The 20,117-nt window shown below is 38.2% G+C and overlaps 1 protein-coding gene across 10 annotated transcripts; it reads left to right on the top strand.

Moving 5' to 3' along the window:
* The first annotated feature begins 3,853 nt into the window (after positions 1–3,853).
* On the top strand, positions 3,854–12,662 carry FAM200B (family with sequence similarity 200, member B). Of its 10 annotated transcripts, none has more exons than XM_011984118.1 (3): positions 3,854–3,976; positions 8,444–8,670; positions 9,145–11,168. In XM_011984118.1, exon 3 carries the CDS (start codon positions 9,195–9,197, stop codon positions 11,166–11,168), a length of 1,974 nt encoding a protein of 657 aa, XP_011839508.1. In that variant the 5' UTR covers positions 3,854–3,976; positions 8,444–8,670; positions 9,145–9,194. The 10 variants fall into 10 exon arrangements, with proteins under 10 accessions (XP_011839508.1, XP_011839507.1, XP_011839498.1 ...); XM_011984117.1 differs by having other exon boundaries at positions 3,854–4,093; XM_011984115.1 differs by adding an exon at positions 7,052–7,161 and having other exon boundaries at positions 3,861–3,976; positions 8,444–11,168.
* Positions 12,663–20,117: the final 7,455 nt, after the last annotated feature.

The raw sequence follows: 20,117 nt of genomic DNA, 5'->3' as shown, positions 1-20,117 counted from the left end.
TCCTAAGTTCTGTGAGTCATTTTAGCAAATTATCAAACCTGGGGGGTAGGTCATGGGAATGCCCAAATATGGGGTCAGCCTGGAAGAAGTCCAAGTAGGTTGGGAATACCTGAGACTTGTGGCCGGGCATGTGAAATGGAGGCAGTCTTGTGGGACTGAGCACTTAATCTGTGGCATCTGTGCTAACTTCAGGCAATTAGTATCAAAATTGAATTGCATTGTAGGACATCCAGCTGGTGTCAGGGAATTGCTATTGGAATGACGTATCACTAAATGGGTAGGTGGGTGTGTTTCATACATACTTTCTTTTCTCATAAATGACATATTTAATAGGAATAATTCAACTACTGTGAATTTAAAAATCAAACAAAAAACTATGGAGTTGCACATACTTTTTAACTTATGGGACAAGACATTATTCATAGGTCTTAAGTCTCAAAAGAGGCAGGATTGCCTGGATTCTCTCATTTGCAATTTTATCTTTCAATCAAATAAGAATGGCTTCATTAATTTTTTACACAAAACATTATCGATCTGGGCATTTTCTGTCTTATTTCCCAATAACTTACTCAGAATTTGGCACATCAAAAACTTCATTGCTGTTTACCACAGTACTGAAACAAAAACAAACAAAAACTTATTCCCAAGTGGCATTATAACAACTGCTTGATTTTCCCCAAGTTCAGAATGAAGACTTTAATAACTCAAAAGGGGCTACAATTCATGCAAACTAAGAAAAGCTTCAATGCTACTTTCATGCATAGGTATACTAAATACACATTTATATAGTCTCAAAATAGTCCTTGTCTGAAATATTTGCTAAATAACAAGAATGCAACAACTTTTTGACCAAAAAAAATGATCTTTTGCATTCCTTCCTAGGTAGGGCATTAATTTATTTACCTAAAATTGGTTTCTTATAATTTTATTTTAAATGTAAGCTACTATTACCTAACAAATCAGCTTTTAATTATAATCTTATTTTAGCCTACAGAAAAATATGTATAAGGTCCTTTTGTTTGAAATGTCACTGTCTTCATTTTTCTCTTTATCTTCCTTCTGTTTGGTGAAATGACATAGCAAACTGCTGCAAATTCTGTTTCTCACTCTACTGTTGGTTCATATTTGCAGATCATCATAGCTTAATTGATACAATGAACAAATGCCTCTTAAAAAACTGTTTTACTGGCCAGCAGAAATAAAAAACAAACCCTCCACAAATTACACTGATAAAAGTCTCTGTCCCTAACACCATCATAACTCTCAAGAATCTTAACAATTTCACTCTCACCAGGCTGGAGTGCAGTGGCGTGATTTTGGCTCACTGCAACCTCTGCCTCCTGGGTTCAAGCGATTCTCCTGCCTCAGCCTCCTGAGTAGCTGGCACCACATCCAGCTAATTTTTGTATTTTTAATAGAGACAGGGTTTCACCATGTTGGTCAGGATCTCCTGATCTCATGATCTGCCCGCTTCAGCCTCTCAAAGTGCTAGGATTACAGGCGTGAGCTACCGTGCCGGGCTAAAATCTCTACTCTTTAATAATTATTAATTATCCATCCAGTAGAAAAAACTGAGAAAAATAAACCTGGGTAATATTTACCCAAGTCTCTTGTTTTCGAATTGCTTCTGTCATGGAGCAAGGTGGCACAGATTTTGATCACAAGAGATTTTGATTTTTCTAAACATCCTTGAATCTATCTGGAGAAATGTGCTACAGGTACAGTTCAGGAACAACAACAAAAAAAGAAAAAACCCAACACCCAATGGTCCCAATTCAACACTGCTTTTTAAAATTAAGCTATCACACAACGATTTGTTTTTGTTAAACATTTTATCATTCTAACTCATATTCCCAAACTTTTCAGGATTTTACTTATCTATCAAAAAATCCCAATTATATTCCTGTTTTTTCCAATCCCACACCCCCACCCCCCACAAAAACAAAAGCAATACCTCTCATGCTCTTCTCTGCCGATAGGAGTGTAGAACGGATCACTCCATGAAGGGCAATTGTAAATATCTATCATATTTGCAAACACATTTCCTCTTGGATCCAGCAACTCTTTAATTCTTTTCAGAATCTGACAGTTACCCCTGCAAATGTAGAAATGACATGTATTCACTGAACAACTGTTTCTAATATCTAAAGACTGGAAACAACGTCAAGTGTCCACCTATGTGTGATTTACTGTATAAACTGGAGTATATCTACAAAATGGAGTATGTGACAGAAAAAATAAGTTTAATTGAATACTGATAAGGAGGAATATCCAGAATATACAGTAAAACGGGGGGAAAAAAAGACAAAAAACATGAACAGTGCAGAAAATATTGAAGGACAGACCCAGCGAAATGAGACTGTATATTCTCATCTGCTTGTATCTCTGTATGAAGACCGGAAGGATAAATAAGAAACTAATTTAAAATGATTACCCGTTGAAGACTATTAGAAATGGTACTGTACAGAGACTAGGAAGTGTTTCTCGCTGCATTTCTTTTCATGTAGTTTGAGCCATGTAAAATAAATATTTGCTAATCTTTTGATTAAAAGCTTTAAAAATCCAGTGGGAGAGGCTGGGTGTGGTGGCTCACCCCTGTAATCCCAGCACTTTGGGAGGCCCAGGCGGATGGATCACCTGAGGTCAGGAGTTCGAGACCAGCCTGGCCAACATGGTGAAACCTCGTCTCTACTAAAAATACGAAAATCAGCCGGGCGTGGTGGCGGGCACCTGTAATTCCAGCCACTCGGGAGGCTGAGGCAGGAGCATCGCTTGAACTGGGAGGCGGAGGTTGCAGTGAGCCGAGGTTGTGCCACTACACTCCAGCCTGGGCGAGAGTGAGGCTCCCTCTCAAAAAAAAAAAAAAAAAATCCAGTGGGAGAATCAAAATTTTTAAAAACTTTGACTGTGTAATCCTACAAGAAGTAAGTAGCTTGAGGAAGAGAAATGCTGATAAAGTCGCATTAAGTTTCAGAGTTGAAATTCAAGCTTCGGTATCTAACATTTGTTTCCCTGTTTCTTTAAGGTAGAATTACAAAAAAAACATATATATGACATATATATGTCAAACCAAAAAATAAAGTATATGTTATAAATATATAAGAATATATATATTCTCCTTTATATATGTATTTTTTTGTCTCATATATATACACACACACACATATATATAAACTCCAGAAAAATACTTGGTTTGTGACAAAGATGCACTTATTTGCACGAACCTATCTCGTTAATGACCAAGAAATGTGCTTTGTTACAATCATTAGAGGACAGAAATATACATACATATTTAAATCTATGTAATGAAATGCAGGTTTATGTTAAAAAACCAATGACCTGCTAACTGAAAGAGTCGCACACTAATACTATGATTATTAAACACAATGCTATTCTCTAAAGAAGTAAATAGGTGAAATGATATCAAAGTTCAAAATTCTCTAACTCTTCCACAAAGACTGTGAAAATCACCTTGGAGTGTATGAACCAGCGTCCTGGCCCCGCCAGGTCTGGGCTGGGGCGGGCGCGGGCCGGGAGCGCTTACCCCGCCGCAGGAGCGCTTCAGCGCCACCACCAGCTTCGCCTGGTTGTGGTGCGGCTGCTGCGCCAGCCGAAAGGCCTCCTTAATCCGCAGCAGTCTCTTTACGCTCCCATGGCTCTGGGACTCTGTCTGGACAAGCCCTGTCGGCGTTCAGCTACAGCCGACCCGCCCATCAATCCAGAGGCAGAGCTCTCCGCGGCGTCTCCTCAGGCTTCTTGTCAGATGGCCCCAGGCCCCTAGGGAGTCGTTACCGCGCAGGCATTCAAATAACTCCCGCGAGAGGAGGAAATCCCGCGAAACTGCCGGCATTGAGTAGGGAAGTGGGAAAGTGGAGCCTGCACCGCCGGCTTTCTCGACTCCCGGACACCGCCCCGGTCTCACGCATGCGCAGAGGGCCTATCCAGGTCTTTCTAGCTGGAATGTGGAATTTGTGAGGTAAGCCGGAAGTGGTGTTGCGCAGGGAATTGTGGGAAGAGTTGAGGTGTACCTGCGCTGCAGAGACGTGAGGTTTGCGGCGCTGGGCCCTGCTGGGTTGCTGCGTCGGGGCTGGAGGTGAGGCGAAAGAAGGACAACCTCTGATGGGAGTGGACTGGAGTCCGCTAAAGCGAAACATTCCAGGGTTCGTTGCGGGGAAATTCAGTCTGGTTTTGCCCCCCGTATGAATTGAGGGAAGGTGAGAGCAGCAGCAATCCGGGCCTGAAGGGCGATTATGCTAGGGTCGGCCGAGGGGTTCAGGCCAAAGTTCTTTGAAATCCTAGTTGGGTACCTGGAGGACGAGAAAACCGGTCAGGAGTCTCCTGGGAAGAGGGTCATATTTTAATCTAGCTAAAGCTGGTACCTGGCAGTTTCCACTCTTAAGTCCTAGTGTACTAACTAATGTGTGCGTAATATCAAAACAGGAAACAAAGGGAAATGCAAGAGATGGAAGGTAATTTTAAGTTAGTGGCTGTATGACAGTTTCGCAGTGCCTTCAGGAAAGTATCCAGCCTTATAAATCCTTTTTTAAAATAGACGATTTCAGACACACAAAAGGTAGAAACGAAACTGTAATACATGTGTACTCAACACTGGATTGGAGAAATAAATGATTATATTAAGTGATTGAAGTTCTTTGTCAGCTCTACCCCATCTCATTCTCTTCCCTTTTGCCCAAGGAAACCACTCTCCCAACCACCTTTATGCAATCAGTAATGTGTACATCTTTTTGCAGCTAGCTTGTTTTACATAATGTTTTTGAGATTTGTCAGTGTTGTATAACTCCACCTCATTCATCTTAATAGCTGAACGGATATTCTATTATTTTAATATGTCACTGTTAAGTATCTCCAGTGCCTGACATACTTTAGGACTGTAGGTAGCTAAATGTTAGTTGAATGTATGACTGCTGTAGCATTTGAACTAAGTAAAAAAGAATAAATAGGACTTCATGTGACCCAACAAGAGTATTCCAGGCAAAGGGAATAGTAGCCAAAAGCAGAGACATGAAAGTGCATGAACTATTTCAAGAATGTCCATACTTTTAGTACTGAAATGTGGAATGTATGGAGAGCATGTGATGAAGGAGAAACCTGGAAAGATGAGGCTTAACCTTAGAGGATATTATCCTGAAGAGCTTACACAAGCTCGGTGCCATTAAGTGCTTTTCCAGTTATGAAAAAGCTGATTAGAGCTGTATTTTCAGAAGATGATACAGCACACTAGAGATATATCTTAGGATATAAAAGATTAGTGACAGGGAATTTTAGACTATCAAGCATTATAACAACAATCATTGCATTAAGCAAGTAAGACAACCAACCAGACTAAAAATCCTAAAACATTCTCCTAGTCCATCATATTATCACATTCCTAAACAATTATTAATATTTCATATTTTCTTCTGACAAACTTGCAACATTTTCTACTTGGGCCTCTTGCTTAGATGATACCTCGCATCCTATTCAGTTAAAAAAGAACTTCCCCATGCTTTCATCACCACATCTACGAGATCCATTCCCTAATATACTGCCACTGCTATTACTGTAGGTGAACTGTCTGATTTAGGAGGGAGAGTAAACCCTTTAAAAATAACTTTTTAATACAATAGTAACTGAACTAGTGTTATAAACTTTCAAGGGGGCATTGAAACATGAAAAGTAAGAATATGAAAGAATGGAATGGTTAAAAGACAATTGCTTCTAAGAGAATAATGATCCATATATAGAGTAATGTAAAAATAAGATACTCTTTTAATGTATGTTTCTTTTTTTCAGGTAGATTTAGGTTCTAAGCTTTAAAAGCTAAATCTAAATTTACATGTATGTTTTTATAGGATCTTTGTTTCTACTATTTCTTAACATAAGCAGTTTATTATGAAATAGAATCTTCGACAATCCTATTTTAAATAATATGTTGTATTAGCCTTTGTCTTACATATTTCCAAATTGTCCAGATATAGTTGGATAACTTATTTGTTACTGACTGTGATAAAAATAGAATGTACATTGTACAGTTTACTACAGTGTCATTAATTTTCTCATTCTTTCAAATACATTGAGTAACTACCATACAGCAAGCACTATTCTAGGAACAAGTAGATAAGATTTATTAGTGGAAAATCACTAACCTGAAACCAATCATATGACCATGTTAATGCACCTTGGTGTATGGGAAACTTTCAGCTACAAATATTTGATTACCTTAATTGTAATTCTTAAGGGAGGCTAAATAGATGGATAGCTGAATAAAGTTATTACTTGGAAATGTTGCCATGTAGCCACAGGAGCCAATTTCAGTGCACACATCTTAAGCATCAGTGTACACATTTATAGGTCTTTGGTGTTTTTGACCAGCAGAACCCACCTGAGTTATGGAATCACACTGGTGTACTTGATCGTGTTCGGGTATGAACATGCTCTGATTTACATTGAGTACTAATTGAGAATGTCTATTTAAATAAAAGTTCCAGAACTTATGGTTAGGCCAGAACCTCAGGTTTGAACTTCTCCCCTAAAATTCCTCTGGCTTCTCATTAAAGCTGCTTTCAGAGATGTAAGTAAAGAAAGTCAAACAAAAGACTTTGTAGCACGTTTTGTTTAGCACATTTTGTTTAGCATGTTTTGTTTAGCACTGTTTTTCTTGAGCTATATATGTTAAATATCTAGGGAGAGGTGGCAGAAGGACAAAATTGTAGTAGTTTGAGGTTTCTTGGGGGAAAGTTGAAGCATTAAAACATGTTAGCATCCTTACATGAACTTTTAACTATGGAAGGAAGAGTCAATATTCCCTTTCAGGCAGGTGTTTATCTGGTTTAGACTGCCTCAAGGCTGTATATTGCCCTTCAACTTTTCTTATGCATTAAAAAGAGATCTACATGCATTTGCCTTCAGCAGTGTAGTTCTGATCTGATATATTGATGACCACCCACTGTGCTGGGACATCCAAGACATATGTACCATAAACTCTTTAGTCCTGCTGTTGTCCTTGGCAGAGGACATAAAACCTAATAAGAAAATCTTTGTCCCTTTCCAGCCAAGGTTAGGAATTTGTAACATGTCATCTTTCAAGGAAGCATCTAACCAAGATTAAGTCAAAGGCATCTACCAGGTCCTGAATTCTCTCCCAGATGCACACCTTTTAAGGTACAATCAGGTACCATGTGTAATAAATCTCTAGCTATTTAACCATCATTAAAGCATTTAGGACTTTGATTTCCTAGAAGAACTCATGGTCCACAAAATAATTGTGTTAAAAGGTAAAAAACCTGATCAGGAAAAAGAGGTTTAGGGCCAAACTATACAACTTTGTAACTAGACCAATAACACAAAATAACAGTGTTTTTAAATGTACCCAGGATTTATTTTAATCAGATATGGTAAGATACGCAGATGTGAAAATGATTATCATGAAAGAAGAAATTTTTATACTCCTGGATCCCTAGAAGCGGGAAGCATATAGCACCTTACACCATGCAAGGGTGCCATACCTAGAAGCAGCAGGGTCAGTGGGGAGAGGAAGTACAAGGAAGCTGCAGGAAAGCCTTTATTCGGTTTTCTTAGGAAGGAATGGGCAAAACTGGATAAGCAGGCTTGAACAGGTTTAAAATTGGCTAGTTTAAATAATTTTGGCTGACTTGGGACATAGGGGATATCCCTAGTTGCCTGGTAGCTCGTCCTGGAGTGATTAGGACAGGGCAATATTGGCCAGGAGTATAAGAACCCAAGATGTCTTGTGTTGGGGGTGGGGGGATTCTGGACTGGTTAGTTTGCATAGGAATTAGCTAACCCTGGGAGAGGTAGTACCTCTGCAGTCATCGAGGAACCACCTAGATACCAGATCATTAACAATACAAAGATAAGAAAATACAATTAATGTAAACAGTCATAATAAACATACAGTGTTAACACAGTTAAGACATGTTGAATTTTTAATAAATAAACACTACAGTAAATGTAAGACTGCACCCCTCCCAAAAAATTTGAGGTATTTTGATGGAAAACTATATAAGGAAAAGTTGAAACTACTGTTATGGTCATTAGACTGAAATATACTATGATCCAAGAGAGCAGTGCATCACTACCAAGGCAGGCATGACCAAGATAGGTGCAACCAAGCAAAAAGGAAGTATGTATGGCGAATAAGCTATAGTCCTTCATGGCTTGCGGTATTCTGTGTTGCTAATATACTTTCCAACTCCTGATGCCAACTTCTGGGTTTTACTGTTACTGTTTTTCTGTTTACTAATCTCGAAGTGGTTTGCCTTACAGAAATAGGCCTAAGCCAATATAAGATAGTGATAAAGAGAGCTATAGACTTTTTGCCTCACCGTCCATGATCTCGGATGTCATAAAGGCCCCCATAGCTGGCAGTAATATTACTTTGTACAGTGATTCTTTAATGTCTTATCTCTGGTCTTATTCCCAGGTCAAGGATGCATTCCAGGAAAGTTCCATAAAAATATACCATCAGCTCCAACCCGATATTTGACCTAGCCATGGAAAACCTCATTGGCTCCTCACTAGATCAGACCATAAAAATGATTCAGGAATGAAAATCTAAGATAAATTCCCACCACTTCAAGATGTTCTTATACAAGTCAACAGTCTAGCAGATCAGCTAGTCTCTTTCATCATCAAGCAGACATACTCAAGGTACCAACACAGCAAAGGCACAAAATGTCGCTATATCAGTGTTTTTCACAGTATATGTGAGACCCATTAGTGAGACATGAAATCAATTCTGTGAGTCACAATGAACTTTTTTAAAAAAAAAAAAACAAAATAAAATGTAAAATACCAAAGTGTTTTGCATGAATCCTTTGCCTGAATTGTGCACATTACAAGGAATGCTGAGTTCAATTTCAATATGTGAGAGGGTTATTTGATGGAGGGGATATGATGAATAGAATGTATATTGGCTAAGAAATGGTTTTCAGTCATTTATTCAGGGGTGTCTTGCTTGATTTTTATAATAGCAAGGTTAATGTTGTACAGTCACATTTTATATTACAATTACTTGCAACTAGTTGTGAAGTCTGAGATATTCAGTTGAGATTCAATTGCAAACTTTGAGTGTAGTTTTTGAAAATATGTTATTTAGACTATATATTTTTTTTCTTTTTTGAGTTAATGCCAATTATAACATTTTAATCAAACTGGAACAAATTGCTATTAAAATGGATCATTTCTTTATTAAAAGAAAGAGGAATAGTGAAGTGAAATATACAGAAGCATGTTCAAGTTCATCTGTTGAATCTGGAATTGTGAATAGTGACAATATTGAGAAATATACTGACTCCAGTCTGCAAACTTCAAGTTCATTTGAGCCGCATTTCAAAAAGAAAAAAGTAAGTGCAAGACGTTATAATGAAGATTACTTAAAATACGGCTTTATCAAATGTGAAAAACCCTTTGAAAATGACAGACCTCAGTGTGTTATTTGTAATAATATTCTTGCAAATGAAAGCTTAAAACCTTCAAAATTAAAAAGGCACTTAGAAACTCAGCATGCTGAACTTATTGATAAGCCTCTTGAATATTTTCAAAGAAAGAAAAAAGATGTAAAGTTATCAACACAATTTCTTAGTAGTTCTACTACTGTTAGTGAGAAAGCCTTATTATCATCATATTTAGTTGCATATCGTGTGGCAAAAGAAAAAATAGCTAACACAGCTGCTGAAAAAATTATTCTTCCAGCATGTTTGGATATAGTGCGTACAATATTTGATGATAAATCTGCTGATAAATTAAAAACTATACCTAATGATAACACAGTATCTCTTCGAATTTGTACTATTGCAGAACATTTAGAAACAATGCTTATTACTCGGTTACAGTCTGGTATAGATTTTGCAATCCAGCTTGATGAAAGCACTGATATTGGAAGCTGCACAACACTTTTAGTTTATGTCAGATATGTGTGGCAAGATGATTTTATGGAGGATTTTTTGTGTTTTTTAAATTTAACCTCACACCTAAGTGGATTAGATATTTTTACAGAATTAGAAAGGCACATAGTTGGCCAATATAAATTAAACTGGAAAAACTGTAAAGGAATTACAAGTGACGGCACAGCAACCATAACTGGAAAACATAGCAGAGTAATTAAAAAATTACTAGAAGTTACTAATAATGGTGCTGTGTGGAATCATTGTTTTATACATCGTGAAGGTTTAGCATCCAGAGAAATTCCACAGTCTCTCATGGAAGTATTGAAAAATGCAGTGAAAGTTGTTAATTTTATTAAAGGAAGCTCATTGAATAGCCGGCTTCTTGAAACATTTTGTTCAGAGATTGGAACTAACCATACCCACTTACTTTATCATACCAAAGTTCGCTGGTTGTCTCAAGGGAAAATACTAAGCAGGGTTTATGAGCTCAGGAATGAGATTCACTTTTTTCTCATTGAAAAAAAATCTCATTTGGCAAATATTTTTGAAGATGATACTTGGGTAACAAAATTGGCATATTTAACTGATATTTTTAGCATTCTTAATGAACTGAGTTTAAAACTACAGGGGAAAAACAGTGATGTATTCCAACATGTTGAACGTATTCAGGGATTTCGAAAGACATTATTGTTATGGCAAGTAAGACTTAAAAGTAATCGTCCTAGCTACTACATGTTTCCAAGATTTTTGCAACATATTGAAGAGAATATTATTAATGAAAACATTTTGAAAGAAATAAAATTAGAGATATTGTTGCATCTCACTTCTCTATCTCAAACTTTTAACCATTTCTTTCCAGAAGAAAAATTTGAAACATTAAGGGAAAACAGTTGGGTAAAAGATCCATTTGCTTTTCAAAACCCTGAATCAGTAATTGAGCTAAACTTGGTGCCTGAAGAAGAGAATGAATTATTGCAGCTTAGTTCTTCATATACGTTGAAGAATGATTATGAGACCTTAAGTTTATCAGCATTTTGGATTAAGGTAAAGGAAGACTTTCCATTGTTAAGTAGAAAGAGTGTCCTGCTATTACTACCATTCACAACAACTAGTTTGTGTGAACTAGGGTTTTCCATCTTAACCCAGTTCAAAACAAAGGAAAGAAATGGGCTGAATGGTGCAGCAGCTATGCGGGTAGCATTATCTTCCTGTGTTCCAGACTGGAATGAACTTATGAACAGGCAAGCACACCCATCATAGTAAATAAAATCTTACCTAGTTTTTGTTTTTGCTTTTCTTATTTTGTAGTATTTTTCTATGTTATATATAAATGGTACTATAACATTGTGATGTTTTTGTTATGTTTTAATTTTTGTTGTATTTAATAAAATTATGTTCATTGAACAAAAATTTAATGAATTTCTGTTAGAGGCCAGGAATTATTCCAGAGACATTTGGGATACAAAAGTGAGCAAAACAGATAATTCCCTAGTAGAGTTTATATCCTGGCAAGGAGAAATTGAAAATAAACCTAATAAATAAGCTTTATAATATCTAGAAGCTATTAAGTGCTACAGAAAGAGTAGTAAAAAGGAAGATCAGGGAAGTATTGGGGAACCAAACCATGAAGGGTTCTGAAGACCATTATTGGGCCTCTGGCTTTTGTCAGTGGACTAGAGAACAGTTGAAGGGTTTAAGCAAAGGAGAGAAATGATCTGAGCTAGGTTTTAATAAACACTCTGGTCAGTATTTTAAATGCTTACGATAAGTCTGAATTAAATGTTACTTTCCCCTCACTGGGCATGGTGGCTCAGACCTGTAATCCCAGCACTTTGGCAGGCCATGGCAGAAGGATCAGTTGAGCCCAGGAGTTCAAGACCATCCTGGGCGACATAGTGAGACCTTGTTTCTACTAAAAATTTTTTTAAAATAAGCCAGGTGTGGTGGTGCACACCTGTAGTCCCAGCTACTCGGGAGGCTGAGGCAGGAGGGTCGCTTGAGCTCAGGAGTTTGAAGTTGCAGTCATCTGTGACTGCACCACTACAGTCCAGCCTGAGCAAGAGAGAGAAACCCTGTCTCAAAAAAATTAAATGTTAGTTCCCTAAAACAAACCTTTTCTAACCACCCTAGGGTAAATCCTCCATTATTACTTTTATTTATTTGTTTTCCTTGTAGTATATAATATGTAATAATTTTGATTGCTAATTGTCATTCTGCCACCTTGGAGTATATAATTTGTAATTATTTGATTACTATTCTTCCATAGTGGGGGAGATGATGTCCATTTGCCTGATACATAGTGTGTATTCAATATACATTTGCTAAAGAATACATGAATCAATAATACCTTACATCTCTAATTTGCAGTCATTCCCAAGAGTAATTATTAAATATGTGGCAATTTTCTTTGCCTTTTTTACTTTCAAAAATCTAACTTTGACATAACTTCTGTAACCATCCAGAAATGACATTGATGTTGCTTCTTCACATTGTTGCTGATGCTTAAGCAATGTATATTGTGTAATATACAACATAGTCTTCAAACTAATTTCAACCTCTGCTTCTCTTTGTACTCCGTTATCCCACTGGGTGATATCATTTGGCATGGTCATTCTCATTAAAATCATACAGGGTAGCAGTACCTTTCCATCTGCTACCGTGCCTAGCCTTATTTAATTTTTCAGATTTTCTATTCTATTGAAGGTAATTGATTTTTTTCTTTTTTGATGCTTGAAATAAAGTGTTGAAAAACAATTCTCTGTGAATAGCTCGTATTTCTGCACAGTCTGAATCCCGTATTTGACCATGTTCGCATCCAAATTAAGAATGTATAAAGGAAACATTCCAGGATAGTGAAGCTAGAGATAGCACCTCCCGTAAACACATCCCAGGGAAGTAAAGATAAAGCCTTCTCTTTTCTCACACCAGGAGGTGAATTTGCCTACATTCCAGAAATAATGAGTAATCTCTCTGGAGAAGATGGGCAGACATGTCAGCAACCCTATAAAAGCCTGGAAACTTAAAATTTGGGGCTCCTGTTCTGTAGTGCAACCCACTCCATGCAGAGGTAACACCTGGCCCTTAGTGTATTACATTACAGGAATTGGAGCATGGGGAACACACACAGTGCAACTCTGGCTGCTGTTGTGTTTTGTTTTTTGTTTTGTTTTTTTTTTTTGAGACAGAGTCTGGCTTTGTCTCCCAGGCTGGGGTGCAGTGGCGCGATCTCGGCTCACTGCAAGCTCCACCTCCTGGGTTCACGCCATTCTGCCTCAGCCTCTGGAGCAGCTGGTACTACGGGTGCCTACCACCACGCCCGGCTAGTTTTTTTTTTTGTATTTTTAGTAGAGACAGGGTTTCACCGTGTTAGCCAGGATGGTCTCGATCTCCTGACCTCGTGATCCAGCTGCCTTGGCCTCCCAAAGTGCTGGGATTACAGTCGTGAGCCACCGTGCCCGGCCTCTGGCTGCTGTTTTTATTGTAAATAAGAAACTGTGTCTCTGATCCAGAGGTTTGTGTGTTTCTGTGTCTCCTTTGTAAAATCTCTTTTACCATGTAAGGTAATATTCATGGGTTTCAGGGAGTAGAATGTAGACATCTTTGGGGAGGCCATTATTAAGCCTACTGTAGTCCACCCTCTGGTCCCCAAAGACTCATCTATCCCATGTGAAAAATACATTCACCCATCCTAAGGTCCCCATAAATCTTAACCCATTATAGCATCAGCTCAAGTGCAAATCTCATCTAAGTTTCAACTAAAGAGTCCCAAATCTTGTATCTAGATTAGATATAGGTGCAGTTCTGAGTGTAAATCTGTTCTGGGGCAAAGTTTTATCTCTAAGGACCTGTGAAACTAGAAAGCAAGTTCTGTGCTCTAAAACAGTAGTGGGACAGAAATACGGTGACAGTCAGACGTTCCCATTCAAAAAGGGAGAAAATGAAAGCCAAAAAGAAAACACCAATCCCTTTTAAAGTCCCATGGGCAAACTCCACTAGGTTACTAAGCCTGGGAATAGCTGTGGCTCCTACCCTGCCCTCTACCTGGGGCTCCAACCCTCAGAGCCATCCTTTCTGATGAGGAGTACCACATGTCTGCTACTGAATAGTTTTATCAGCCCATTTCCTGGTGGTAGAATTTAGGGAGCTCGATTGCCTTCTTTCATTTCAACCACTCTGTCTCTTTTAGTCGAATTTCACAGTGTTTCTATTGGTAAACAAAACATTGTGAGTCATAGGGATTCACTCCATTGAGAGAGAGGCTCCTCAACAGATGTTTCCTGAATAATCCTAGCTCTACTTGGGGCTTCTGCTGAGATTGGTTGAGGTGGTTTGTGAGTCACATGCCTCTTCAAAGAGCCCTCTGTGTATCAGAATACTGTAATCTTTTGTGCTTCCTAAGCAGCAGCAAAAGACTACCCACACTTACAAATAGTTAAGATAATAAATTTCATATTATATATATTTTACTACAATTTAAAATTCAAAAACTTTTTAAAGAAGGATATGCAGCCACATTGTTGGCTTTCTCACCAGAGCATGTTTTCCTTACAGTGGATCTCTTAGCTTTGGCATCTTTTGCAATCTGGATGGGCTGAGAATTTCTCAAATCATTAAATCATGGTTTCATTTTCTAACAGTTCTCTCAATTTATCCCTTTTCTCTCTCATTTTTCTAAAAGCAACAAGAAAAATCCAAGTCAGACCTTCATCACTGCTTGGAAACTGCAACTATACAAGTTCATTGCTTAAAAGTTCTGTTTTCTTACAATTATAGGACACAATTCATCTAAGCTTTCTACCACTGTATAATAAGAACCCTCTTTCCTTTAGTTTCCAAAAATATGTTTCTCATTTTCTTGTGAGCGCTCACCAGCAGCGCTTTTAACATCTATATTTCTACAGTTTGTGGTGTGTGAAGATTTTCTGTGATATGATACAGGTTTTCTCTACCATCCTCTTCACTTACTTCCAAGCCCTCATAACACCCATATTTTTACTAACAGCCTATTCAAGCATATTTAGGCCTCTTCTATCACATTCCTAAGAATTTTTCCAGTCTTTCTACAGATTATCCAAACCCAAATTATTTCTATAACTTCAGTGTTTGTTACAGCAAAGTTGTCATAATTTGGGGCCAGAAAAATCTTTCTCTTGACTGAACTCACCTATTCTCCAATCTTGCTTTTTCTTTGGGGTGCCTTCCTCATGGACTCTGGTCAGGATTATACAAGAATAATCGTCCTACTCCTGGTGACTGCCAAGTTCAACCTTACAAATGAAGAGAAAAGGGGGCAGAAAGAGTGACGGTTTCAGGTACCCCAATCTCTATTTGTTTCCTATTGCTGCTCTAGCAAATTGCCACATAGTGGCTTAAAGCAACATAAATTTATTCTTCTTTGGAGTCAAATGTATACTGGGCGAAAGTCAAGGTGTCAGCAGTATTCATTACATCTGGATTATTCAGGGAAGAATGTTTCCTTACCCTTCCAAACTTCTGAAGTCTGCCTACATCCCCTGTCCTATGGCTCCTTCCTGCATCTTCAGAGCCAGCAGCATAATATCTTCAAGCATCTCTCTGCTTTTGCCATCACATTATTTTCTCTGTGTCTCTGATTTACCTGACTTCCTCCTGTAAGGACTCTTAAGATTACGTTGGACTCATCCAGATAATCCAGTCTATTCTCCCCATCTTAAGATCCTTAATTTAATCACATCTGCAAAGGCCTTCTTACTATGTAAAGTAACATATTCGTAGGCTCCAGGATTTAGGACATGGACATCTTTGCTGGGTTATTTTTCAACCTTCCACAACAGACAATAAATATACAGAACATATAAGATAAGCATTCAAAACCATCATTGAGACCATCCTACGGAACACATTATTCTAAGGCCTTTAAATGTATAATCTCTCTTCATTCTCTGGCAGTCAAGAATTCTGGCCAAGAAAAGAAACACAGTTTTCAATAAGAAAGCTCAGAAATTATTGATAATTCATAATGATCAAAAGAACAAAGTGAAAATACCTTAGCACTGTGCTCAATTGCTTTAAGTTATAACCGTAATTTTCATGTCCAATCTCCATCTGCATCCTGTTTACTAATCGAACTAAACTTTCAACTGTTTTCAGAAGTTCCATAGTTTTTCCTTTTCTGCCTTTGCTCAGGCAATTCATTCCATCTGAAATCTCTTTTCCTCCAACTGTATATATCAGCATACTACTATTTCTTCTTCTAGACATTTATATAAGTGGAGTAATAAAGTTTGTGTTCTTTTACATCTAGCTTCTTTCATTTAGCATATTTTTAAAAGGTTTGTCACTTTTTTGTATTGCTAAATAATATTCTATTGTATGATGATGTTGCAAGTTATTAATCTATTCTCATTGGACATTTGCATTATTTACTGTTTTCAGTTATGAATTAAGTTTCTACAAACATAGGCACAAATCTTTGCATAGATGTATTTTCATATTTCCTTTGGTAAATACATAGGAGTGGAATATCTTCTTGGGTGAAGTATTTGCTCAACTATTTTTCCAATTTTAAGATGTGGTTGTTTTTCTTATTTTTGTGTTTGTTGGATATAAAATGCTCCAGAAATAAATGTTCGGTGCCACGAAGTAAAACCAGCACTCGGGCAAAAGTTTAATCCTCTCAGCAAGGCAATTGACTTCTGCAGAAGGGTGCCACCTGTGCCAATTAAGATCGCAAGAGCACAGAGAACAAAGGAGACTAGGGGATTTTTATATCCTTAACGCAATTCCTACCTCTGTGTCCCTCCCCCATGGGCTAGGGTCCGACTGCACAATCTGAACTGACCCGACTGGCTACTTGTACATATTTTTCTAAATATAAAAGGGGAGGGGGACGTGAGGTGCAGAGGTAGAACATGTGAGACGTGCAGTTTCGGGGACACAATGGGTGCAGGTAACCAAGGGAACAGATGTGAGTTATTGATTAGGGATGACGGAAAAGGGGTAGGCTGTTTTACAGTAACTAGGGGCAAGGAGGAACAGGAAAGTTGAATTTGAGAACAAAAGACAAGGAAGTTAGCAGGCTAAATTTTTGAAGAGAAACTCAGAGAAATTCGTTGTATCTTACAATTCCTCTTTTTTAAATTTTCTTATGATTTTTCTCTTCAAACTTTTTAACATGTCTTGGCTTTGCTGTTTGTTTTGATCTTCTAACAGGAAACGCTTACTTGAATAAGGTGGAGGAGAACTAAGAGAGGCTTTAGTAAGTGCTGTTTGTGCAATTTTTTGTATTTGCCCATGGATGCATGGTATGGCACATCACCTAATGAGTACACCTATTACGATTGCAAGAGAAATAAGAATTGAGGCTATGATTTCTTTCTATTTACGAAACTACTTTCCTAGCCATTCTGAAATAGGGTCATTGGCTTCAGAATTTTTAGCTAATTGATTGGATAAAGCAGTAAATCCCTGCAAGGCCTTTGTTATGCTTCCACTGGGAGCAGTGTTGTTTGGGATGAAGGCACAATGTTGGGTTTTAATTATAACACAAACCCCACCTTTTTTTGGCTAATAACGTATCTAGAGTTATTCTGTTTTCCCAAGCCATTTGGCTAGTAGGCCTTAAATGTTCGGCTATTCCTTTGATAGCATCCTTGGTATAATTAATAAACTGCTGCTGATTATAATAGATGTAATTTATCCAAGCTACATTTTTATTAATAGTTATCTGTGGAAATATGGATTTAAATCCTGCAGCTATTTGGTCATGGGCTTTGAATCTGTTAGGCACTTCTTGTGGGACTCCAATGACGTCTATGTTAACTTGAGAGTCTATTTTTTTTTGTGTGTTCTGGTTTTTCTTTTTCTGGTTGATGAAATGCCAGGGTGAAAGGGATAGCCAATTGGATAAGAGCATAAGTACTACTCTCCAATTACCTGGCAGAGTGTCCAGTAAGTGTCCACCACAATACCACCATACATCTGTTTGAGGATGACTAAGGGCAGACTGATGGGCAAGCTCTTGGAAAGTCTTAAGCTCATGGCATCCCGTTAAGCTTCCAAGGAATGCCACATTATCCTCCTGTCGTGACAGACACAAGGTGAAACTGACATCGGGAAAAGGAAGCTGAATGGTCCTCGGGGGCTGATCTGCAGGGTGTTGGACTTCGGGATATAGCAGAGAGAGAGCTTGGCATGATTTGTTGCCCCAAGCCATAGAATCCTGAAAGAGAGCTACCATGCAGCCCATTCCTGGTCAACTGGGAGGCAAGTGGAAAGGGGACTCTCTGGCCCTCCAGCCAGCCGTGCACACAAGCATAACAACTGCTTTTATTTAATGTGCTTGGGAGGTGAGCATGCGCAATGTGTTTAGGAAGCTGTATGCATGTCATCTGAGGCTTTCTTCCATTTTCCAGGAGAGTGCCCCTGGAAGGTCATACTCCACCATTTTGTCTCTTAATGTACATGACCTGAAAGTTGCTTCTCCCTGGTCTCTGCATTCAATTAACAGTTTAGTGCCGCAGGTGTGGACCATCAGGAAATGGCCTCTCCCTGGTGTCAGCTGCCAATTTATCACTTTTAAAAAGGCAATGTAATAAATATAATAACTGCCAAACCATCACCCAACATTCCTAGTGGGCGGGGGAAGAGCACTCTCCTGCCCCACTCATGCCTGTCTAACTACATGTAACACACAGAACTTTTTCTTTTTTTTCTTTTTTAAGCTCATCAGCTAGTGTTAGTGTTTTTTAATGTGTCGCTGAAGTTAGTGTTATATTAGTGTTAGTGTTTTTTATGTGTGGCTTATTCCAGTGTGGCCAAGGGAAGCCACAAGATTGGACAACCCTGTTTTTTGGATACATACCTTTGTCAGATACATGTATTGCAAGTACATCCCAATTTGTGGACTGCTCATTTTCTTAGTGGTGCTTTTTGAAGAGCAGAATTTCTTAGCTTTGATGAATGTCAATACATAAATTTGTGTTTTGGCTTTTGGTATGTAGAACAAAAATAAAATGTTAAGGCCTTCAACCATCCAAATGGATCCTTCCTCTAGCCAAGGGCATTCCAGAGTTACCTGAAAATCTAGTTCAGGCCATGATGGAAGAGGGGCTTGGACATTATACCCCTCCAGCATTAACATCAACACAGACCTTAAGTCTGATAAGACACATTTACAGTCTATTCTCTCTAAAGCCTGCTAACACTGGAGGCTTCATCTGCATGATAAAACCTCTCCACAGCTTCTTATTGTAACTGAGACATTCCTTTTGACTGATAGTAACTCTTTCAACCAATTGCCAAGCAGAAAATTTTTAAACCTACCTATGACCTGGAAGTTCTCCTCCCCAGCTTTGAATTGTCCTGCCCTTCCACGTCGAACCAATGTAAATCTTGCATGTATTGACTGATGTATTATGTCTCCCTAGTACAAAAGCAAGCTGTACCCCAGCGACCTTGAGCACATGTCATCATTACCTCCTGAGGCTGTGTGACAGGTGTCACTGGTGTTGTCCTTAACCTTGGCAAAATAAACTTTCTAAATTGACTGAGACCTGTCTTAGATATTTCAGGTTCATAGGTGTTATAACTAAGAAATTTTTGCTTATAAGTTTTTATATTTTCAGATTTCATGTTACGCCTATAACATATTTTTTGGTTAATTTTTATGTATGGTGTGAGGTTCTTTTTTTTTTATGCAGATATTCAGTACCATATGTTTAAAAAGACCATCTTGGTCAGGTACTGTGGCTCACACCTATAATCTCAGCACTTTGGAAGGCTGAGGCAGGTGGACTGCTTGAGTCCAGGAGTTGGAGGACAGCCCAGGCAACATCTCTACAAAAACTAGAAAAAGTTGCTGGATATGGTGGCACACATCTGTAGTCCCAGCTACTGGGGTGGGGATAGGGGCTGAGGTGGGAGGATCACCTAAGCCCAGGAGGTCAGGTTATAGTGAGCGGTGATCATGCCATTGCACTCCAGCCTGGCCAGCAGAGTGAGACACTGTCTCATAAATAAATAAATAAATAAATAAACTACCTTTAACCCCACTGAATTACCTTGATGTCTTTATTGAAAAGCAATTGATCATATTTATGTGGGTCTATTTGTAGAACTTTTTCTTGCTGTATTTACCTATACATCTATCTTTACACTAACACCATGATGTCTTTGTTTTTGTAGCTTTATAGTAAGTCTTGAAATTAGACAGTAGTATAGATCCTCTAA

Source organism: Mandrillus leucophaeus, unplaced genomic scaffold (genome assembly GCF_000951045.1).
Source record: "Mandrillus leucophaeus isolate KB7577 unplaced genomic scaffold, Mleu.le_1.0 Scaffold261, whole genome shotgun sequence".
In the NCBI taxonomy this organism is placed as follows: Eukaryota; Metazoa; Chordata; class Mammalia; order Primates; family Cercopithecidae; genus Mandrillus; species Mandrillus leucophaeus.
This window is presented reverse-complemented; position numbering and strand designations above follow the sequence as displayed.

What these genes read in the sequence shown, in the direction of transcription:
- FAM200B (XM_011984108.1), top strand. Translation starts at nt 9,195, where the DNA reads ATGGATCATTTCTTTATTAAAAGAAAGAGGAATAGTGAAGTGAAATAT.